The sequence below is a fragment of the Patiria miniata genome, unplaced genomic scaffold (genome assembly GCF_015706575.1).
Source record: "Patiria miniata isolate m_02_andy unplaced genomic scaffold, ASM1570657v1 HiC_scaffold_3, whole genome shotgun sequence".
In the NCBI taxonomy this organism is placed as follows: domain Eukaryota; kingdom Metazoa; phylum Echinodermata; class Asteroidea; order Valvatida; family Asterinidae; genus Patiria; species Patiria miniata.
The window spans coordinates 23,229,858-23,254,977 of NW_024037069.1; the positions used below are offsets into that span (position 1 = coordinate 23,229,858).

Genomic DNA, 25,120 nt, shown 5'->3' on the forward strand with positions numbered 1-25,120 from the left:
AGAACTGCTCATGCAAGAAAGGAAAAAGTTTCAATGGTGTTGTTTTCACAGAAAATAAAATTATTTTTTGGATTTTCCAACGGTTTCAAACCTTTACTTAGCGGTTTACAAAAGATATACATGCAGTTGTGTTTTTTAAACGATAACACAAGTACTGCACATGACTATAGTATACCTATATCTATCTATGCTGGGGTGCGTTTAGCAATATTAATAAAAAAAATTCCATTATACTTGGGCTAATGCTGAATTTGTAGAAATACCAACAACAGAACCATCAACAAAAAATAGCACACACATATATATACATGTTTTTAATATTTACACAATTTGCAAAGATACTGTCTGAAGAAAGCTGTCATTATACGAAACCAATCTTACGACTAATTTTCTAAAAACAAAACAAATGATTTCAGACAGATCTTTTTACGCTTGAGAGGCACACAAGCAACCTATCATAAAAGATGTTTTCAGAAGGTTGAAGACGCCCAAAAAAACAGAAAACAAGAGTTTTTTTATGAAAAATAAGAAGAAGAAGATGTATACAAATCGAAATGTTGTGGTTTATTCGCAAATCTACAATGTGTTAGGGAAAAGAGATCGAAATATTAAAGAGCTCGGTAGAGAGCAAGGCCTTTGGTGATACATGTATTGCCTTGTAGCTTAATAATGTTTTTTTACGCAATTTGTTTACACAATTTTATTCTTAAATAGTTATTTATAACTATTAATAACAAACAAACGATAAAGTGTACATTTATTTACACTGCATTTCCAAGAGTATAAGTACATTAAAATTCTTTTTAAAAATTCCTTAAGAGTAACAAAATCTACCTTTTTTACGACAGCATCATTACGATTAGCGTTAAGACATAATCTCATGATTCTCGTACTGACAGTTTTTACATGTAACGCCCTTGTTCATGTTGTTAGAGATAAGGACAATTTAGCATACTGCTTCACGCATGCGCTTTGGCGTAGACTTGGGGCATGTCTTTGCGTTGACACCGGTACAGTTTGAATTAATTTGAACACGCATCGAACAAAGTCAAGAAGAAGATAATTCTCGGCTTCAGATACTGGATAGCTGCAGTAAAATAATACAGGTATATAGCCTCCAACAAAAACGCCAAATTCTGGAAAGACCTCCGTTTCCGAATCTCTATCGGCTCAGACAAAATTACTTATTGTGGTGCGTCCTCCTGTGTTAACAGAATCTGCTTTTTAGAGTTAGCGCAACTTTCGCACTAGCGTCTGGTGGTTATGCTCAATGGTCTCGGAACCTAAGAAAATACACTTTGGGCTGGTCTCGGACTATTAACTGACTGACTGACTGACTCCCCGACTAACGTGTTAACCGGGCAGTGCTATCATATAGGATTACCTCATAAAGCTGATAAACGAGCTCCGGCAAAGATGCATGAAAAGACTTCCCGAGAAATATGAATCAAAATTGCATAGAATTCTGTGTACTCTCGGGCCTGCTTTACCACGCATGAGTATAATCTTGTTTATTTTTTGAAGCTGGTGTTTTCTTCCTGGTCTCTCTGGAGTTTGTGCTTGGTACTAAATAGAGTCGTTCAGCAAAGGTCTGTGACTTTCAGAGTGACAACCAGTGTTTCCTCTGTAAAGAGACGAGCGAAAACATCAGAAATTACGCACAGTACTGGGGCGAGATGCATGGTTTAATCCAACCAAACCGTAAAAACAAGAAAAGAAAACAGAAGAAAGGGGAAACAGAAATAAGGAACAGGCCTGATGCCTTACTGCTGATAAATTTATCGGAAAGTTAACAGTACAAATGGTTGTGGATATTGTACAGTTTGCTACACTCTGCCATACTTTAACAGTTGCGAACGCAGGGTGGCGCTTTTTATTTTAGTATTTGTCGGACCGATGGGAAATGTATCGATTGGCAATAATTAAACCGAAGCGGACGTAAATTAAAACATTACCTGAAACCTCTTGACCTTTCCCTTCCGCACATCGTCATGTTCAGCTTTCGGTGTGATGAGAAACGCCAATTTCTGCATTAACAAAAAAACAACAAAGTACACGATTTCAGAATTAGGCTATGTTGATGCTATCACATTGTCTTTTCTATACATGGTAGATAACTCCACTTTTGCAAAGGCAGTGATCATAAAAAATATCTGCTGGAAAAATCAATCCGATAAATTTAACCATGCTCACGAAATTATTAAAGAAAACAATTTTCAAAAGGAAAGCAAATATTTCAAACATTGTCGGCACTCTATTTTGGCGGTATAATCGAAACATATTGGTTACATTCTGGGGATAGGGGCCCAAACATTATAACCAAGTTCGGCTTAGCATCAGGAGATTTTTAGGCGTCAGTCCCAATGGACATTGGCTTATTGTAGACATTAACGTGAACGATGCAAATATTTTCTAGTGGGGAAGCACCCACCCTAAGCGATGCGAAGAAATCAACAGCCGTATTTTAGGCCCTTTTCCGACAGTTTCTTATCTTAAATATATGCATTCAATTAACAATACAATATGGATTTCGACCCTCTTTTCCTCGATTTATTTTCTTTTTCCTTTTTCTTTTTTTCAGGGGGTGCAAGTGCCCCCAAAGCAGTCCACGTTTATAGGGGTATAGTGCTTGGGTACTGTGAAGTTGGAAGTTTATTAATTTTAACTTTCGAAATGCTCCTATATGGAGCCAAACAAAAAGCCGAACAAGAGTTTGGGGAAACACTTGTGTGAGCTGTCGAGTACAATTAATTAATTCTTCGCCTACCATTTTGAAGCTGTCGCCCTCGGACCGGAAGGCATTCACCACGGCGAATATGGGCACGATAATCATGGACGAGATGGCGAGGAGCCAGCCTAGTGCCTGACCCCACGGCGGGTACACGTAATCATCGTAGGTCAAAGGCTCGCTCAGTGCCAGACTAATGATGAATATAAACTGGACAGGGAGATGAAGGAGAACAACAATTATTTTGGTGACACTTCGACAACGGCAGCGAAACCGGGGGGGGGGGGGGGGGGGGAGGGGGAACGGCCCCCACTGTTTTCCACGGGGAATCCCCCATTGTTATGCAAAATATACCCTATTGTGCAAAGGAAGTTCTCTAGTCTCTCGTCTCTGGAAATGATCGCTTTCGATCACCCTGTGGGCAAACACAAGCGCGCTAGGCAGCGCGGCAGCGGAAGGAAAAACACACAAAAGCCCCAAACCACCGTCCCAACCCCGCCCCCTACACAACCCCCTTAACCCCACCCTTTCGAATATGCAACGGCCGGCCGGCACCGGCAGTCCTTCTGCGCCCTCCCGTCCCACTTTCAAAATTGTTCCGCCGCCGCTGCACTTTGATGACCAAAAAAATATATATAATTGAAAAACACACAATTATCAATAGGATTTTGAACGAAAATTATGTGAGGATTCTGGAGCTGCTCAGCTTAAAATTGTGCACTTTGTGGTAAAAACATGATGAAACTTGGCATGCAGGGCTCAAATGGGCTAAAATTATTTCGAGAGGTGGACCCATCTTGAATCTTGCACATTTTTGAGCGGAGCTTGCTGTAAAAAAAAGGGCACACAATAATTTTCTTTTAGAATAACTGTAAATTACATTCGTTTCCCTTTTGTTTCATGCTCTGATGAAATAAACTTGGACATGAGATAAGATATTCAGCCATTTAAACACGTGTTATCAACGCCCCCCATTGTAGGCGTGGCCTAAATATGTAATAGAGGCGGTAGAATAAGAGCAGTTTGATTCAATAATTGTGCCAAGAAGTTATGCACTTTGCTGGTAAAAACATGCAATTTGGCATGCGCAGTTAAATTTGCCTCACACCTATATAAATTTACCTGAATTGCTCATAGGGAAAAGAGTTTTAAGAACTTACAACTAAGAATATAGGTGCGAAGATTTTCCAGCAGAGGCGCCACCAAATTCCCGGCTTGAAACCTAGCATCTCTTGTATGTTGTCAATGAAATTGTCTATCCCTGTTTAAAAAAAAAGAAGACAAACGTGATTAAAATCTTGGCAAAGGATTGCAAATTTAAATTTTGTTGAGAGATTTTCTTTAGTCGGCCTTAGATGAAAATTGCCTAATACACTTTTAGGCAATGCACTATAATTCAATTGGAAGTCTGGAATTTTTATAATTGGGTGTCGCTCTTTACTGATGAAAATCATTGCAGTTAATATTGGAGTTTAAGGATTTCCCTGATGCAAAAAATCCATCAAAAGGCATCGAAAAGTCTTGTTGTTACAGCCAAAAGGAGCATGTTTCACAAAGAAAGGAAGAAATCTTTGGGGCATGCATTTCAGTTTCACAAAGTAGTTAACTGCATAGGCGTAGCCATCGGGGGGGGGGGGGGGTAAGGGGATATTTACCCCACCCAATATTTTCTAGATCGCCTTGTTCCATTTAAATGCTCTTTTTTCACCAGCGCTTACCCCCTCCCCCACCCCAATTTCATTGAATTGTGATGTTAATTGTTGTCTGTTAATAAGTGAATTGTCTTTACATTGTAAATGATGTTTAATGTTAATGTTATAAGTAACCATAATAATGGTGATATAGGAAATGGGAAAGGGGTAGCAATAAATACCTAAGACAGTTTACCCATTCCCATTGGTCTAGAGCCCGTCACGTGGCCAGTTTTGAACGGTTGATAAAGACCGGCTGGCTGGTCTTAAACCTTTTTCCAGTGTCACAGGAGATTTGGACTCCTATGAAATCCGGTGCCTTTTACCGTTGTATTGGTTGAACGTTCACAATCCTCATGTATATGCATGCGCAATACTACCAGTGAGTCAGTATTTCATATTCCTAATTTCACAATACACCGGCACAGCTGCGTTCTGCGCCAATCGCGTAATCTCCAAGGAGTTGTTTTACGACGACTCACCAGAGACACAACCATAATATAGCTATACTATTAGTGGCGTCTCGAAAAACATAATGTAAAGTTGTTGAACAAAATCGTTGGAAATTTATAATTGTTGACCTATTTTGACTTTTAGACCGAACAGTTTTGACTGAAAAGGTATTTATGAATGGGAAATAATATGTGCTACGCCTGTGTTAAGCATGTTCAAGACCTGTTGGAGTCTGCATACTGACAGTTACCCTCGCCTTTAAGACTCCAACCGGTCTTAAACATAGTGTTTAAAACCGGCCAAGCACACATTTATTCCCTTAGTAATAACAACCTTTGGCTACTCCTACCCCCCCCCCCCAAAAAAAAAATGATAGCAGATTTTTTTCCTTTAACTTAAGACAGTTTTGTCATCGCGACTTTTCCAAATTGAGTTTAAATCGTCTGTCACCGTAAACTCCTTTATAGGTGTTACTTTTCGTGGCAATTTTACCATCTCTGAGGACAGACTTTTGTTTTGAACGGGTATTAACTAACCGTAAAACCACGATATGATAATTGCCTCTAACATGACCACGAAGAGCAGAGACGCGCCGGCCACGAATCTTTCCTGGAGTACGAACATGTAGATGCCACCGTATGTGACGTTGAGCAGGGCGCAGAAGAAAACGCTCGCTACCACGGCGAGGGTCAGCAGCTCTCGCCGCTTCCTGAAATACCTCGGGAATCGGTCCGTCAGGCCGGAGATGACGGCTTCTAGGCCGCCGAACTGTGGTAAAAAGAGAGAAGCAGAGAAGAAGGTTTTGTCATCCCAAATTCGACCATTATTATCCGATATCGGTTTCATGAGATTTGTAGGCCCCTGCACTCTAAAAAAGACCAGGGTCCGATTTAACCTTGAATCCGGATCATACAGTTGACTTTGTACTTCTCAGAGTCAAAATGACCCGGACTCCGTGTCAACTATGACCCTGGACCATTACGAGTGTAACTTCCAGAACTCCTGCTCAATAAAGACCTAATCCCATGCAGTTTCCCTCTTTTTGTGATTACTGCCGGCTGGCTTTCCACTATTACTGGGACGCTTGGATACTATAATACAGATGCTATAAAAGGGGAGTGCATAATCCTTTTATAGTGACCTGTTCAGCTCTATATACAAAGCGCACGTGTGATTGGTGTTCAGGCATGGAAGCGTGCCAGGATTGGCTATACCAGAGTCGTCACTGTAATTTCAAAATCGGATTGGTGTATTATGTCAAGCTCTGCTTCGGATATACATTACGTCGTTATACACTGCAAAAACTGTAGTGTTAATTCAACACCGTTCGTATCTATATAGGACAACACCAGTAATATTTAACACCAGATGGTCCTATATAGATACCAATGGTGTACATTTAACACTCCAGTTTTTGCAGTGTATGAGTGACCAAAGTATAGACGAATCCGCATCACTATGCACAAACGACGCCCCTTCCATGGCGAAAGTATTGTGCAAGCTATTGTGCAAAGTTACCTCCCAATGACGGATTATCTAGACAACAGCTAGCACAATGCTTTCGCCATTTAAGGGGGCCTTCCTGATAGAATTGACAGCGTGCCAGGATTGATATATACAGTGTATCCATTTGGTTTGGACAACTCAAGCTTGAGGCGAAACCGGGATTTCAATCAAAATCATTTGGTTGTCTAATCCCTTAAAAGCAGCTCTGACGTGCATAGTTCCTGATGACATCCGAAGTTCGAGGTCATCCACTTTCGTTTAAGCCACTTTTATAACTTAGTACCTATCGCTCAACTACTGTATACTTTGGTGACCCTCAGCAACTCTTAATATTGTACTTATCTATTTTAGGCCAAGACTGATTTCCACCGTTGCAACCTTCAAACGGCACACCCAAATACTGGGTATCAATCGATTTAGCTGTCGACTTCAAAATTCATTTTACATTCTTCTTGTCAACAAGTTTGACTATAAACCCTTTAGACTGATTTTTAGTGCAAGCGGACAAATGGTCTTATTTGATTTTAGTTAGATTTATGACTTTTTATTGAAAATCTGACCAAATATTGTTTGTACAGAGTGTCAGAACCATAGGAGTAGGAGTATACCCTTAATCTGATCCCTTCGTTACACGATGCCATATTGCAATATGGAGGGCAATCTTGCTTACCGAACTATCAAGGCCTAACGTAATCAGCATGATGTAGAATATGATGGACCAGAAGACGGAGCCACCCATTGTGGCTATGGCTTCTGGGTAGACCACGAAGACAAGTCCCGGACCTGAAAATTAAAAGAAAACAACACGAATTTGAAAATGAATGATACAAGTGGTACGTAATAGGATGCAGCCTCATACAAGCAACCTGTCGGCTTGCTCCTTTATTTTTCCTGAAAAAAAGGAGGAAGCGGGGCTTTTTATTTTTTGTCATGTTTTATTTTAAATGAAATAATTTTTAAAAATGAATAACATAATATAATACATTTGCGGGGTGAATATACAAGAGAGGTCACCTACTGAAAAAAGGCGCTCTCTCTTGCCCACAATATTTCAAAAAAGGCGTATATGGACCTTATAGGTAGCAGTCATCAAGGCAATACATTTGCCTTGCTGTGACATACCAGAAATAAACCTTTTAAGCACTCATTGTTACTGAATTAAAATAACAAAGGATGCCCTCTAAGATTGCCGCTATACGCATAAAGTCTACCCATGAGGTCTAAGAAATACGAAGGCTGCTCCAGTTTAAGGAATAAGTCAATCTGGCATGAAATGTCATCATGGCCTACGTCAAAGTGAAAATGCACAAAACGCTGCTCCGTCCCATAAATTCAAAACTTTTATATTTCGATTCATTGACATTCAACGGTTGTATTCAAAAATGCTATCAAAAGCTTGGAAAACACAACGACTATCCTCTATCAATAGAATTTCTGTAGAAATATAACTATGCAGTTTTTCTAGTATATATTTTCCTGGTCAGTCTTGCAATTGACTTTGTATTTCGTTAATCTTTCAGAAATTTGAGATAATTAACACACTGTTATAATGCAACTCAAAATAATTATAATATACACGACTACATGTAATTGTCGCACAGATTGTTCATATTATTCAGGGAATTATTGTAATTAAGGGAATTATTGTTGTTAATGTATTTTTACTCTGTTGGACGGTTTTAAATCAAATTTGGTATACTACTTTTAATTGGATAGCTGTATTTTTGGGAGACAGGTGTTTTTACCAATTAATCTGAATAAATAAAGTATTATTCCATCATGTATGCTCATTGTCTCTGTCCCTTTGCCAGATTCACGCTATTGTGTCGCATTCAGTGCACATCACTGGAGTTCGTTTCATTCCCTTTAACGCGTTTCTATCATTCCGTTCCCCCTGTGAGCGTCCTTCGTTTGTCTTCTAAGGCCAAAAAAAAAGTCTCCTCTTTCTGGTATGGAGCTGGCCCAAAAAGTGGGCGGCGACGCGGCTTTTTTTTTCTTTTTTTTACCTGATTTTTTTTATTCAAATGTCGGCTGATGACTGCAAATGGTGCCCGACTAAACTTAGTGCAAATATATGGGAGTCCAGAGAGGCCACATAAAGCTTATTCTCGATCCTAACCCATCTAAAAACACGTTAAAATTGTGCAGCAGCATGATTCCAGTCAAACCAGTGAGTTTGGCGGTTTTGAGACATCATCTTTCATTGAAAAAAAAACTTTTTCATTTTGCCGACGCGCATGGCTACGGCGACGCGCGCGCATACCAGAAACCGGAGACTTTTTGTTTTGGCCTTAGGATGCAGCCTCATACAAGCAACCTGTCGGCTGGCTCCTTTTTTTTTTCCTGAAAAAAAAAGGAGGAAGCGGGGCTTTTTATTTTTTGTCATGTTTTATTTTCAATGAAATAATTTTTAAAAATGAATAACATAATATAATACATTTGCGGGGTGAATATACAAGAGAGGTCACCCACTGAAAAAAGGCGCTCTCTCTTGCCCACATTATTTCAAACAAGGCGTATATGGACCTTATAGGTAGCAGTCATCAAGGCAATACATTTGTCTTGCTGTGACATACGAGAAATAAACCTTTTAAGCACTCATTGTTACTGAATTAAAATAACGAAGGATGCCCTATAAGATGGCCGCTATACGCATAAAGTCTACCCATGAGGTCTAAGAAATACGAAGGCTGCTCCAGTTTAAGGAATAAGTCAATCTGGCATGAAATGTCATCATGGCCTACGTCAAAGTGAAAATGCACAAAACGCTGCTCCGTCCCATAAATTCAAAACTTTTATTTTTCGATTCAGTGACATTCAACGGTTGTATTCAAAAATGCTATCAAAAGCTTGGAAAACACAACGACTATCCTCTATCAATAGAATTTCTGTAGAAATATAACTATGCAGATTTTCTAGTATATATTTTCTTGGTCAGTCTTGCAATTGACTTTGTATTTCGTTAATCTTTCAGAAATTTGAGATAATTAACACACTGTTATAATGCAACTCAAAATAATTATAATATACACGACTACATGTAATTGTCCCACAGATTGTTCGTATTATTCAGGGAATTATTGTAATTAAGGGAATTATTGTTGTTAATGTATTTTTACTCTGTTGGACGGTTTTTAATCAAATTTGGTATACTACTTTTAATTGGATAGTTGTATTTTTGGGAGACAGGTGTTTTTACCAATTTAATCTGAATAAATAAAGTATTATTCCATCATGTATGCTCATTGTCTCTGTCCCTTTGCCAGATTCACGCTATTGTGTCGCATTCAGTGCACATCACTGGAGTTCGTTTCATTCCCTTTAACGCGTTTCTATCATTCCGTTCCCCCTGTGAGCGTCCTTCGTTTGTCTTCTATGGCCAAAAAAAGTCTCCGTTTCTGGTATGGAGCTTGCCCAAAAAGTGGTGCGGCGACGCGGCTTTTTTTCTTTTTTTTTACCTGATTTTTTTGCTTCAAAATGGCTGATGACTGCCAATGGTGCCCGACTAAACTTAGTGCAAATATATGGGAGTCCAGAGAGGCCACATAAAGCTTATTCTCGACCATAACCATGGGCGTTGCGAGGGGGGGGGGGGGGCAAGGGGGGGGGGGCACTTGCCCCCCCCCCCCCTGGAAAAGCCAAAAAAAAAAAAGAGGCGCGAAGACAAAGTGGTGTAAATTTAATGAGTTGGGGGGGGGGCAAATGTCCCTGCCCCCCTCTAAAACTGATAATTCGAGAATGTGAAAAAAAAATTTTGCCCCCCTCTAGAAAAAATCCTGGCGACGCCCATGACCATAACCCAATCTAAAAACACGTTAAAATTGTGCAGCAGCATGATTCCAGTCAAACCAGTGAGTTGGCGGTTTTGAGACATCATCTTTCATTGAAAAAAAAACTTTTCATTTTGCCGACGCGCATGGCTACGGCGACGCGCGCGCATGTACCAGAAACCGGAGACTTTTCTTTTTTGGCCTAAAGGCGTTGTATGTTGTCCGAGCTAGCGGTGGCAAGTAAAATGAAAAAAAAAAATCGTTGAGGGGAATCAAACCCACGACTTTCCCTCTTCCCCGTGCAGATGCCTTGAAAGGGCGGGGCATACTTTGCCTTCCGTTTATTGATATTATTACCACATTTTCTTTAATTCGTGCCGAGCTCTTCTTATGAGTTTGTAGACAAAGGTGTTACAGACATTTTTTGACACCAATTTCACATAAAAAAAATTCGGACGTAGCGTTCCCGTAAATGTTAATTTTTTTTCGACGCTGTATGGGTATCGAAAACACTCATTATACGAAATGCTTTTTTTTCCTCAATTGAGCTGAAACTTTGCATTTTATGTACTATTTAGATTAATTGTACTTCTAGTATCACAAGGGAGCGAACTTATCCACCCTGATTGTCGTAAGGTAGCCCATAACCAGCTCTCTTAGAGTAATAACCCAGCAGGATCGACTGGCTGAATCTTGATAGCCGGTACCACAAATAATGCCTTATAATGGGTAAAGTCTATAAGAAAGACAATGTAAGAAGCACCAAATCCATCTTCCAGTGCTTCCATAATTACACAAACGTTCTGATAAAGAACTACAAACGTCCGAAACTGAATGTGACCTAGGGAATGCACGTGTGCATGGTTCTCTTAAAGATGCATTTCCCGTTCTGTGTCTCGAGAGTTTCACTGCCAAAAAATAGATTTGTTTGTTTCAATTGCTATTTTCCAAGCAATATAAAAGTTGGTCACTATATTGAAGGAGACATCGACCGACAAACCCACCGACGAATTAGTTATTGAATTATTTCTTCACAAAATTCCAATTATTTTCGGCCCGACAATATTATTCAGTTCTCTTCCGTGCATGGCGGGTCCATTGTTCGCAGCACGCGTACGAAAGCTCTTTTTTTCAAAGGGTTGTAGACGCGTATATGGAGACAAACTAGTTTTATCGCTAAAATAAAACATAGGCCTACAGATTGAAAAATTACTAGGATAAAAAAAATCTTGATCTTATTGAATGTGTGTTAATCTTCCTAATGTTATTGCTTTACCTTCCGTGGCTACATCTTCGATGTCTTTACCCGTCGTTTCCGACATGTATCCCAGCACAGCAAACACAGCGAAGCCAGCGAAGAAACTCGTCACGCTGTTGACTGCGCTGGTGAATAGGACGTCTCTGATTGGCGGAGAGGACAGACAGAAAGAAAAAAGAGAGTTTCTGTATGAATATTTTAATAAATTGTATTTTTCCAGTTAATTTTCGGTGACCGAGTGCTATAATGTACGAAAATGTATTAGGAAGTCTTGTAATGACAAGATTTGTGATATCTGATTGTTTTACTTTTCTTTATTGATACAAAGTGAAGTTTTTAGACTTTAGAGGGATAGGATACTTTGCTTTTGTGCATTTTTTGTTTGAATCAACATAATCGCTCAAAATCTGAAGTAGAGTGCATAACTACTAATCTATGGATGTTTTAGCTTAGAGAAAACAGACAAAAAACATATGCACACGTTTTGGGGTCTCATAATTGGATTCCGTTGCTAATGTACGTAAAAAAGTGTGCCGGCAGACACACTTTTTAAAGCACCTTTATTGATATAGTTTCTCTCCAAACGATACGATTTCGGACGAAATATTTTCACATGGGGTTGCCATCCGTATATCTTCACTTCGAGCAAGGATTTTCTCGTCATCTTATCGGTAGGTCCGGTACATACCAATGTTCCTATTTCTGCCTTTAAATTAAAAACGAAATTACTTAAAAAACCTTACTTGTAAATGTTATTGTGGAATTTGTTATAGCTAGCGTAAGCCAAGTGAACGCCGAAGCCAGCCCCGATGGAGTAGAATATCTGGACCGCGGCGTCGATCCAGACTTGGGCGGCGAGGAGGCGAGTAAAGTCCGGCGTGAGGTAGTACAGGATTCCCTTGCCGGAGCCCGGCAGCGTACAGCCGTGGATGAGCAGAATGATCAGGACGATGTAGGGTAAAGTTGCCGTCACCCACACCGCCTAGAAAGATGAGCATTTATGGACGTTCACTTTATACACATCTCCAATTTGACTGTATATATAATTCACGATAATGAGATCGATATAACGAGACAGGGATTGTTTGGTATAGTTTTTTTTCTTGTGTAATAATCAGGGGCGTAAATCCGGGGGGGGGGTGTTAATACATCCCCATCACTTTTTGACCGGGGGTTGGCTATTGGATCATCCTCCCCCCCCCCCCACTTTTTCGTGATGAGAAACCCCCGAAAACCCGATTTTGAGGTGTTTCTTCGAACTTCCCAACTACCTAAATGTGTCGCAAGCGCAATTTGGTGAAGAGCCGCCCCCAACGCCCCCGCTTTTCGAAATTCCCCGGCAATTTTGGTTTGTAGTCATCCCCCCCCCCCCCCCCCCCCCCCCCCCCCCCCCCCACTCACACACACACACACACACACCCCAGACAAACTCGCCGGCACAGATTTACGCCACTGGTGTTGATAATGCACCTGAGAAGGAGTTTATAATGGGTTACAGTTGTGATCTTTCATAGACATAAACTTTATACACACCTTCAACAATTCAACCTTCAACAACTGACTGTGTGACTTTGTTGAATTATATTTTTGAAATATAATCGCGATGTTTTATGTATAAAACGCAGACAGAAGTAGCTCGACACAGTGTTTGATTATACTTGGGAAGTATGGAAGACCAAATTATTATGTAGGTTTAAGTTACCATAAGAATTATACTTAGGAAGATAACTTTCATAAATACACTCATTTTAATGACCGTCAGACCTTGATCTGTAACCACGGAACATGTATTTTAAGTAGGCCTATACCAATTAAACGCAGACGGAAAGATTTTGGAACAGTATTTGTGTTGTAAAATGATTATAATATAGGCTACTAGAGAAAAAAATATACGATAAAAGTTGCCGTCACAAATAAAGCCTATAAAGATGTTAATGGACTTTACACACACCTTGATTTGTAATCGTTGTATTTTATGTAACCGACAATTTACCGCAGACAGAAATATCTTGGCACAATATTTGTTTGTATAATGATTAAAGGCTTTACTGGGGGGAAAAAACACACAATTATTGTAGGATACAAAGTTTCGTTCACTAATCAAGTCAGAATGATGTGCATAAACTTCAACTTGAATGCGATACATTGAAATGGCACTTCGCGATAATCGGTGACCGATATCACGTCGACAAAATTGGACTTTGAATTTGTGTGCATAATAATGTACTTGAGAGCTTTATTGTACAATGGGTAAAGTTGTCGTCACCAATAAAGCCTAAAAGGATGAGCATTTATATATTAATAGATATCAACTTTATACACACCCTCAACTTGATTGTATGCCGTTCAAATGTAGTCGCGGGACTTTATGTAACCGATAAATCTCAGACATGAAGATGTTGGCACAGTATTTTGTTTGTATTATAATCTACTTGAGAAACACTGTGTTGATTTGTTGAAGGATAAAAGATCTTAATCTTTAAGCTCTCCACTTCTCTGTCCGGGAAGCAATATGGAAGTGGCATAACCCCCTATGATAACTTGCAAAGAACTGAAACAAAGAAGAAAAGCTTACCTTTCCTGAGGATTTGACTCCTTTCCACAAGGAGAAAAACAAGATGACCATGACGGCGAGCAAGCACAGAACTAGTTCCCACTTGAGGCCCACTAAATCGTGCAAGCCGTCACTCAGATGCATCTCAAGAACTTTGCGTCTGAAGAATCGAGCAAATAAAACAAAACACCTTCTTCAGTCTCTTTAATCATTTAAATTAAGATTAGAATTGTCCATTGGTGTTAAAACTGCTTGAAGATTGAACAGAGACGAAAGCAATAGAAATCTTGAATAACCTTTGTGCCAGTTGTTTGTCGAAAACAATCAACGGGCGAAACTTGGGTCAAATTTGCCGGGGGGGGGGGGGACTTTGGTGCCTTATTTTGGAGCTAGGGAGGTATACTAAATGGGTTTCAAAATGATAACAAGCTTATTTTTGTCTTCCCCTAAACTCTTAACAGAGACGGGGCGGGCGCAAGGGGGATGGGAGGGGGCACACGACCCGTTGAGCGGGGCACTGTATCCTTCGTGCTCAGCCCCCTCTCCTCATGCCACTACTTAACAGTGTTGTTTCAAGCGCTTTAGGTAAATGATTAGAACCCAGTTAGCGTCAGCATTTTTAACGAAAAGGGGAAAATAACGGCGAATTTTGATGCAAGTCAAATAGCTATTATATTTTGGTGCAACGGACTCAATAGTCAGAAGTCACGAAAAAGGTTGTTTCACCGCCAAGTGGGCTGAGAAAAACAAATTAGGATCATGCATGGAAAGGAAAGGTGTTGTTTATATGCTGCGTTCGGTTTGTATGAATATGGAAACGGGAAAAGTGTTCGGGTTTTCGAAACCAAAGGCCTTTGTTACAATGAACACGGGCGGATCAGGAAATCAGACGGGCGGCGGGCGCAGAAGCAATTCACTGATCGCCGGAACGCGCAAGATATTTCGAACAGGGAACGGCGGAGGTATGGAGGGGCGTGTTAAGGTGAGGCTATGGGGCCAAGGAGTGTAGGATTGTGGGAACTAATATGGCTAAAGCAGGAGGGGCTACAGCCACCTCAATTCCTCCCCTCACCACCCCCCCCCCCACCCCCGCAACCCTTCCTCCCGGATCGGCCAGTGTTGTGAACCCAAACCGATTAAAGAGTGATGAGTCCTTACTCGTAATATTCCTTGGCGGGGGAGTTGCCCGTGCTGGAGTTAACGAAGAACGCCTCATCACCGATCCTAACCCAAGACTCGTTAAACGATCCATCGTAACAGAGGGGCGTGTTCCATTCGTTGCTGCAGTCGGACCAGGGTAATACGGACGTGAAAGAAGCGACGAGGTAGTAGATCGACCAGGCTATGATGACGTTGTAGTAGAATGCGACATACCAGGCTATGAGAACCACGGCCCAACCTAGACCTGAAATGCCAAAGTGTTAACGTTCAATTAATACAAGAGGAAACATGGGCGTCGCCAGGATTTTTTCTAGAGGGGGAAAAGCACCCCCCCCCCCCTGTCCCCCCGAAATCCCTGTACTTTTTTCGAGGGTGGGCAGAGACATCTGCCCCCCCCCCTCCCCAACCCATTAAATTAACAGCAAAATGACTTCGCGCCTTTTTTCTTTTTTCCTTCCCCCCCCCCCCCTTTTGTGCTTTTCCAGAGGGGGGCGCCCCCCCCCCCCTCGCGACGCCCATGAGAGGGAAAGCTAAGTTATACCTTTATAACAAACGTGTAACGTTTATGTTCATTGTGTGAAAGCGCGCTCCTTGTCCGGAAAAGCATGGGAAATTTTAAAAAGTTTAAAGAAGTGCACTCTTCAATAACATTAACCAAAAAGGGATATCAAGTTGTTTTCATACTCTTTTAAGAGGAGTAGAATGTTGCACAAAACAATGTTCTCAGTAAAATTTATGCCGTGGGCCCTTTAAGCTCGAGTACAATACCTATTGGGCGCAATACCTTGGAAGAGTGGACATATACTCCAGACGCTGATTGCCCCTTGACGAAAGTACTGACCCAAAGCCAGCTCCATGTAGAGCATGGGAAGACCGCCAAAGATTAAGAAGATCGCGTACGGAATCAAGAAAGCACCTTTAAAAAAAGGACAGTTATTATATTAGCTTAGAACTAATAAATGATTCACATGAAGTACGAGCAGACATGAAGCAAGTTCGGTACTCTGCTCCTATAACTCAAATTTAATCACGGTCTCTAATGGATCGCCGTCGGACAACAAAAGTATCGCTGCCGATGACAAAATAATTATACGGATATTCTCGACTTTTTGACACGCAAACTACACGTGAAAATTTGCCAACTCTGTATTGGGAAGAATTTGTCCAAGAGAGTAGGCAGTTGGTATGTTGATCAACATTGGGCGGAATACCAACCCATTTGCCCAACTTATTTTTAGTGTTCCGAAATATTGTTGACATTAGTTATCCTGTTTTAATTGCAAAATTGTTAGTTATAAAATAAACTCAAACTTTCAAACGCACCGAAAAAATAAGAAAGACTGCACAGTTGGGTATGTTTATAATGCCTAATAACGTCAATTGATAGTTAAGTGACCAACTTTTGAGAGGAATCTGCCCAAGACTGTAGGCAGTGGGTATATGTTGACGAACACACAGCAAAATACTAGTTATTTGCCCAACTTTTATTTCGGTGCACAATAAAGCGGGCCTAGCTTCCGTTTGAATTGGGGATTATCGTGTAAAACAACCGGCTCACGTTCGGACACTCGAAATGTTTCTGACAAGACCTTTGTTTGCAAGACCTTGGGATCGAAAGAATCGAACAATATGGGAAACAGATTACGGGGATGAAGAGGAAAAAAAAGTACAAAATGTTCGCACGGCCGCTCTGTTGCGTGTGAGAGCACTCGAGCATACCAGCTGTGACGTCAATCGCATACATTATAACGGTTCGCCCAAAATAACCCTTTCAAGACATTCGCTCCGAAAATAGTGGGAACAGTGATGCATTTTATACATCCTAGTTGAAGTAGAAACGGGAACACAAGTGATTACCGTGTGGGGGAGTAATTGTCGATGGGCGAAATCGTGATCCGTTTACCCTAAAAGGGCCGGGCTATTTTGATCATCTCTCAGCTGGGGGGGGGAGGGATTCCACCCCCCCCCCCCCCCAAAAAAGATCTCAGCCATTGAGTGACGAACAAATTTCAAACTCGGTACATGCATAAAACAACTATTCATAAACATACCCAAGAGATTTCATGACCATAGGTTAAAGGGTTTTGGAATTATGGCTAATTATTTATTCATGTGCATAAATGGTAATTTTGCTCCGTGAACACTCCCGCATATGGGGAAATTCAGTTTTCACGGCGCGTAGCGCCGGAAAATTTTATGTTTTTGGTATCAAACGATGCGCAAGGCTCGAGGCTAAAAAGTCAGAACAGCTCGGGTCGCGAAAAACATTTTTTTTTAAAGCTATCGCGGAAAAAGTGGAGGGGGTGGCCGGGTTCCCCCGGCCCCTTTAGGATTAAGGCGTGATTTTGAAGCACGCACAAATAAAACTTTGTGTCAGACTTTTAAAGCCATTGCATCCCCCACGCAAGGGCGGATCCAGAACACAATTTTTTGGGGGGGGAATTTTTTGGTCCCCCCAAAAAGTGGGTCAAAAAAATTACGGCGTGGGATTCGGGGCCCGCTTAAGGGCCCCGAAAAAAAATTGGATTCTAGATGCTCTGTGGTGCGATCTGAGGCAATTTCTGACCACTTTAACCAATGTTTTTTTGAGGAAAAGATGGTGGTGTACTCATTGCCTGCCTTTATTGCGATGTCACATAAAAAAAAAATTGATTTCGTTTTTTGGGGGGGGGGGGGGCCATGGCCCCCTTCGCCCCCCCCCCCCCCCCCCCCCTGTATCCGCCCTTGCCCCCACGGAGCAAATTTCGTGTAAGCAATCCTCATGGTGTATGCATAGGCCTACCTATAGCAAAGTGTCCCGCCCACCCCAACTTCCCACTAATGATAATAATAAACATGCCCATTCCTTGACCTAGGACTAAGGAGGGAGGGGTGTTCATCAACCTTCGAGTTGGAACTTTTCATCTCAATTAAATTACACAACACATATCATATAATTTATCGTGGTTAAAGACGTAATTATAATAGGATCATTTGCTTTTCATGCATTCTGATCGTTTTCAATAATAACACCACTCAAAATCCAAAAAAGAATGTTCCAAACCTAACCTGTTGAAATTTCAGCTCAGTGGATATTGCACTTTACGAGGAAACAGTGAAAATCCGTGCACAAGCTTTTGATCACGAAACACGAATTCGTCTATATAGCAATCTTTCTTTCCAAAACTCAGTCAATTGACAGATCGTTGGAAATCACATTTCTTGATTTCTTCTACATGAGACCAAGGTAGAGGGAATAATGTCACGGGGTGTTTATGCAATAGCAAGATCTTTATTTCAAGCAAGCTTTTTGATATGATTCGGAATGTTACTTTTGAGATGAATGCAAATGATTCTGTGCCTTTAAAGCGAGTTGTATTGTTTATCCTATACCGAAAGATATTATTGGGTACACAAAGGCCGTATACATCGTACTCCTTTTGGTCATCATGAAGCGACGCGACATGCACTGAGTTGAAAGTGCATGGAACTCATCCGCGAACGATTGGGATGGGGTTGGGGTGGGGGTGAGGGTCCGTCCGGAGCACCCCCTCCCCTTGCAGAGGGACAGACCAATGGTCAGAGACCCCGAATATAGTTCATATTCTCGAGGTAACGAGGACTCTATACTGAAACTCAAAACTCCCACGATTGGCGTGGTGTTTACGTTTTGCGTAACACTCTTATACGATTTTTTTCTCAAACAAACCTTGAAAAAAAAATTATGTCCCATTGTGACGTAGATTTATTACAAGACCTTGGGAAAGCCTTCACCTCGTGCGCGATTATGATGACCGAAGAAATATTAAAGTGCAAGGGCATTCAACTTTCGTTAGTTTTTTTTCTCAGTCAAAATTGCATGTTATTACAATACATAATTTAAGAAGAAACTTTAAAGGGAAATGGTATAACTATTTCGAGTGGGGCGTGACTTATTGAACAGGGTTCGTCACTTATGATCAGAGTGTCGGAAGTTTGAATCCAGCTGCTGGTCATTATGTGGTGTCCTTGGGCAAGCTATTTCACCCACTTGCCTCTCTCCACCCAGGAGTATATATGGGTATCGGCATCAGCTGGGGGGGGGGGGAGGGGGGACCTGAGACGGACTGGCATGCCATCCGGGGGGGGTAGAACATTTTCTCAGTGGTTTTATTCCAATGAAACAGGAGATTATAACTATTTTGAATAAGGTAAAGAACGAACAATTTCAAAACGTTTTAGCAGCACTCCGAACAGTTAGACTAAATTCAACATTTTTAAAGCCTAGCATCAGCCGTTCCCGTGACATCGCAAGACCTTTGACTGTCTACGAACAATTGAATGCTTTTATTAATGTTAAATGGCGTTGCATTATTCTAAATGTGTGGTGCATATTTGTCCAGGATGATGAAATTATAATGATGGTAATGGCAAATTCACTAAAGTCACACACAATAAGCGCCGATGGGTGAACTGAACAAAAACTCGACTGTAGTACCGGTCTGTCACAGCTGTGGTTAATTTCTTTTACAAGCTTCACAGTATACACCTATGGTATTCCGGTAAAATTGTTAATACAAAATGTATGTTATCTATAGTGTGTTTATAGGCCTTATACAAATTGATAAACAAACAAAAAACAACAAAATCACACACGGCAGCACAACGTGTACGGACTCCAGGCCTAATTCGTTGCGGCACGCGACGATACTGCATTTTTCTATAATGGACGTTTTAGACCTTTAGACTTATTTACTCAGGTGAGACAAAATCATGGAAATATTTACTTTTACCGGTTGCTAAAATTATGGCGGTGTCGTAATCTCGACCTACCTCCACCGTTACGGTAAGCCAGATAAGGGAAGCGCCACACGTTGGCCAAGTCCACAGCGAAGCCGATGATGGAGAGTAAGAAGTCGATCTTCCCGCCCCAGTTCTCGCGGCCGTCCGCCCGTCCGCCGTCGTCCACCACGGCCAACTCGTGGTCCGGCAGCTCCAGGACAATGTCATGCTGGCGAGCCTTTACCTTCATCTCCATCGCGGTGGTGGTCGGGCCGTCTGATGCGGGCGAGCTGCCCGGGTGATGCTCGGTGCTCAAGCTCGCGGCCTCCGGTGCTCTCCTTGACTCCAACTGATCATTGATGATGCACGCATCGTCCTCCGCTCCTAAGTTCACAAGTCCCTTGCCATCAGCAGCAGCCCCGCGTAAACTTCCGTGGGAGTTGTTGTACGCATGCCTCGCTGGTACTGGTCTATCACTGGCTCCCGGTTCAACCAACCGGCCGTCTGCTGTATCTTTATCGGTAGTCACATCACTGCGGTCCAAAGTTTGACCCTTCGGTCTCGAGGAGTTGTTGGCGCTCATTTTTAGTCAGACATCATGGCATGTCAATGGTCCGACTGCATTGAGTAAACAGACAATATAAAGACGTAATGCTGGACTAACCATGTTGATCACAAGGGCAAACACTTTTGTTGCATATTAGTATCCTCTTGATCATGTTTCATCTCCGTAACTATACTGTGAAACACGTCACGCACGAAAATAATTATGTTAGTAAAAGAATGTTAATTTGATTGCCTATTTCCAACTACAAGAATACTGCCCTTTTAAAATTCACATAACTTAAATACTTTAACTTCCCAATTATCGACTAATTAAAAGACAATCAGGTTGCTATGGCAACTTAGACAAGGACATCACATCACTTCCCCAACTAATTCCGTAAAAACATCACGAAAATACTTTGGCGCGTCTGTTCCTTTTCGTTATATTTTGATTGAGTTCCTGGTTTATTTCTTCTGGTCCGTGCTCTCATTTGTATGGTTTGCAAGTAGTCGCACGATCTTTGACATTGAGCGAAATGACTTTTTCTTCCGGGTCTGTCCCCTGAACTTGGCGCACCCAAGAGGAGGGGCCCTCGGGGGAATGGTGGGGTGTCTGCCCCATCGCCCACCGACCCCCAAAACGCGGTTGTACATATAAATTACCACGAACAGCGCCCCAAGCGTCTGATGTAAGTCCCCCCCCCCCCCCCCGCCCAAAGCATTTCGAATTTGCCTTTTTACTTGTTCTTCATAACAGGAATTGGTTTATGGTTTATGGTTTATTTTTTTCTAATCATATCACAAAACAATAATTAACGAGAATCTATATAAAGAATGACAGAAATGATACGAGGGATCCCGTAATTACAATCTATTAATTATAATGATACGAGAAAGGAAGGAAGAGGGAAAGGAGCAAAAAGTGGCCAAGGAATTATAAAACAATGATACCTTTTCAACAATCCGAGAAATGACATGAAATTGAGTATTTATTTTGATATCAGTATATCTATCAGTTTATTATCAGTATAACTTGTCAACAACAACTTTTTGATATAGTTGTTGAAGTGTTACATTGATTTACTAAAGATAGGCAGTGGTTTGGGGTGGTTCCACATGGTTTCTGACAGTCGATAAGTAGAGATGTTCTAGCTTTATGGAGGTGAAGGTTTGAGGCTGACCATGAGAATGAATATCCGAGGTTTTTTTCATGTATAGTTTGGGTAGATTGTTTTTTTTCTTCAAATTTATACAATTTATAATAATTGAGCGGAGGTGTTAGCAAACAATGATTATAGCGCAGTATTTATTTTGGAGGGGGGATGGAGGGGGTACTTATCGATGTATATCCGCGACTGTTGTGATTGTTGGGGGCGTTCCTCCCCACGCCCACACTGAGTGACCCACTTCCCTCAACTTCTTGTTCGAGTTTTACCGATTTTTTTTTCAAGGAGTTGACCTTTTCTTAGGGACACTGGCCTGTGCGAAATTCATCCCTGCGCTGTTTGGACAATGGTTGATTGCAGGCGCGTTTTGTGAAGTTTAAAATATCAACTTGCACTTTATGGTTGTTTGTATTTCTCGGACTCGGCGAGTATTGTGAACATGGGCGTCGCGAGGCAAGGGGAGGGGCGCTTGCCCTTTTCGGGGGGGGGGGGGTGGGGGTGGAGAGGGGGAAAAAGTGAAAAGAGGTGCGAAGCCATATTGCTGTTAATTTGATGGGGGTAGGGCAAACGGTCCCCTGCCCACGCTCGGAATAAGATAAATTGAGAAGAATAAGTTGAAAAAGTTAAGACATTTTTGGGGAAAATGTGCTTTGCACCCCCCCCCCCCGAAAAAAATCCTGCCGACGCCCATGATTGTAAACTTTTATAACGTGAAAGGCTCTCAATGTAATGAGTATGGATGCATATGTCCTATAGTAATATGTATGGTGAGAAAAGGATTAGAATTGCTCACGGAACTTTAAATTTTTACTTGTAGGAAAATAATATACTGAATAGTAAATGAAAATGATACACACAGGGACTTCAAAAATAAAAACTCCGAACATAGCAGGAAAGAAAATGTTAGGATTAGAAGGGCTTTTTTCAGAATTTATATGGACCTTACCCTATTCCCAACCTCTGTATAATCACCATTTATAATGGGTAACGCTAACAAATCGCATGTTTTATTATCAGAAGGAAAACAACAATCATGAATGGGGCCTTATTGTTTAAAAGGCTGCCCCAAATTTGCCAGGCCGGGATGGTATTATTCAGAGATGGTATACCGATTGAGAGAGCACCGTTTGAACCCCCAACCCCCATGGACAAGATGGGGTTACGGTACCTATATTCCTCAACACACAACTTTTCCTCCAAATGCGAACAAGCATCATATGAAACCCTATGGCCTATATGGCGGCAGAAATTTAAACCCCGTGGCACAACAAACAATTAATCCCTTCGCCCGACCAACTTTCACCTTTCCTTTATACACAAACTGCCAAAAATGTCAATGCCAAGTTCTTTTGTCCGATTTGCGAACGAGAAACAGCATGCAATGTGTACTTCAGTCCACTTTGATCGCGGGCTCTAACGTTGCAGGTTTTGTTTGGTTGAATGTTGGGGCACCGTGATGTTTTCAATGGTCTTTCAAATTCTATATACACGGGGTTTTTTTTCACTATTCGGTGTATAACCGGCTGCGGGGAAGGGGGTTTGCATTTCGGCATATGGGCACACCTCCTTTTGAAAAGTGTAATAATGTATTTGCCAACCCCATAACTTTTGGACCACCACTTGACAAAGATTAGTCATTTTAGTCAAATTTGCAGACTTTCATAACAGCATCCTCCGCACACTATAGCATTAAAGTAAAAATAACACAATACCGATGTTTCTCTGAAAGCCTGCGCCTGGGTAGAAAGCATCACTTGCAATTACAGACGCAGATAATCTCGGTAGTATAGCATGGAGGTATATAACCAATGACAAATATAATGAATATAGAGAGCTATAAAATTATGCATTGTGCATGACTGAATTTCATGTAGATTGCACTAAACCCATGATTGCCATGCGCCATGCAGGCATGCATAATCCTAAATCAACCGTGACAAGTTCATTTTTTCATTCATGGCAGTACCACAGTGCATGCCGGGTTCATGTTATTATAACTGATTTTGATGACTTATCGTACCGATGCAAATCCAGCATTTCATGAAGACATTCCTACCTGAAAAACGCTCCAGCTGGCCGGCAGTCCGCCTCTTATTAATTTGTAAGCTTTACTTGTGTCACATGGAAGACAATTTTCTGAGCCCATGCAAACCTCGAGGACAGCGAAAGACTTTGAAGTGGAGCTTGGAAAAGTTGCCCTGTCAGATTTAAGAAAGTTGGGTACTTCAACGGTCTGTATGCACACTGAATGGCGCCAGTCGAGTGACTATGCAAATAACAATGCAGTCCCTTTGTGCTTGCATTTCTGCTTTACACTTCCAGTTTTGTTGACTTACCGAGCCTACCATTTTCAAAGGGGAACCACTTCTGTTCAAGGCTTAATTCTGAAGAAAAAGTTAAACTATACGCATCGGCAAAAAAAGGATGTATACATGTATAGTACATGTAATACAATTATAGTAGGCTACAGGCTGCAAGGGTAAGTTAGTTTGGGCCTTTTAATTTTTGTAACCACACAAATGTTTTTAACATTAACATCAAGTTTGAAAAGTTTTGATTTTGGCGCCAAATCCCATTTATTTTGCTACAAAATTAAAACTATTTTTTAAACATCACTGAAAACTGTATGAAAAGTTTTTAATTTGTTTGGCAGATTAAAAAAGGCTTTTCTTTAAATTAAATTCAGAGCCCTTCCTTTTATTATTTTTTTTCCGAGCTTCACAATTACAATGTGCCAATTTCCTTCTGTTTAGTCGTGAAAATGATGTCTTTTGAGTCTTCTGTTTTGTTGCCGTTCTAATTCCTTAATTAAAAATATCTGGTTTGGGTGCTTTCCTCAGAACTGGTTTGAACTCGAGCTTGGTTTTGAAGGAACCCCCTAAAATAGATTGCGTTTGGATAGTTTGTAAGAAAATAGTGAATTGAGCCCCTCCCGTCGACTGAATGAACCCCTTCCACCCCCTGCGAAAACATGACTTCTCCGTTTTATGCAATATCTGATAACAAGGTTTGTACATAGTTACCGAAATAATCATGATCACTTGGCGACCGCTTTATCCATGTGTGCTTTGTTTTAAGTGTCATATAAAGTTGTGGTTTATTGCGGCACAGATAATCTATTTTTATGGTGTTCTTAATGGTGTTACAAATTTCTTTTCATATAGACGGCACCTGCAGCTGCTGATCGATGGCTAAGTGGCATAGCGCCCTCTCGTGAAAGACCACAGAGATCAGTTTACGACCCTCAAGACCCCCCCCCCCCCTGTACTTACTTCCGAAATATTTGGATCAATATTCAGTAGAAATCTTTGTTGAAGTATAGATCCAGGAAAACAATTGTTTACAAAAATATTTTAACTTAAACATTTGTTGATCCTTTTTATGTTTTTAATAATTATTATATAAGTGACTAAGAAATAAAGAAATGATTTTTAAATGCCAGTTTCGCCCATTCATTCAAGAAGTGAAGCGTGCGTTGGTGGTGTACATTACTATCGTCTTCAAGCTTACTAAACTATATGAGCAACGATGAAATCAGATATATTTT

At 41.1% G+C, this 25,120-nt stretch overlaps 1 protein-coding gene across 2 annotated transcripts; it reads right to left on the reverse strand.

Annotated features, from left to right (window-relative positions):
* Nucleotides 1–59: 59 nt before the first annotated feature.
* Nucleotides 60–23,818, reverse strand: LOC119738198 (sodium-dependent noradrenaline transporter-like). Of its 2 annotated transcripts, none has more exons than XM_038212957.1 (13): nucleotides 23,630–23,818; nucleotides 19,913–20,479; nucleotides 15,906–16,037; nucleotides 15,119–15,365; nucleotides 13,982–14,120; nucleotides 12,150–12,388; nucleotides 11,425–11,549; nucleotides 7,049–7,161; nucleotides 5,409–5,640; nucleotides 3,889–3,989; nucleotides 2,768–2,938; nucleotides 1,956–2,027; nucleotides 60–1,624 (listed from the first exon to the last, which is right to left on the reverse strand). In XM_038212957.1, the coding sequence occupies exons 2-13, from the start codon at nucleotides 20,442–20,444 to the stop codon at nucleotides 1,601–1,603; spliced, it is 2,127 nt and encodes a 708-aa protein (XP_038068885.1). In that variant the 5' UTR covers nucleotides 20,445–20,479; nucleotides 23,630–23,818; the 3' UTR covers nucleotides 60–1,600. The 2 variants fall into 2 exon arrangements, with proteins under 2 accessions (XP_038068885.1, XP_038068886.1); XM_038212958.1 differs by having other exon boundaries at nucleotides 23,594–23,818.
* Nucleotides 23,819–25,120: the final 1,302 nt, after the last annotated feature.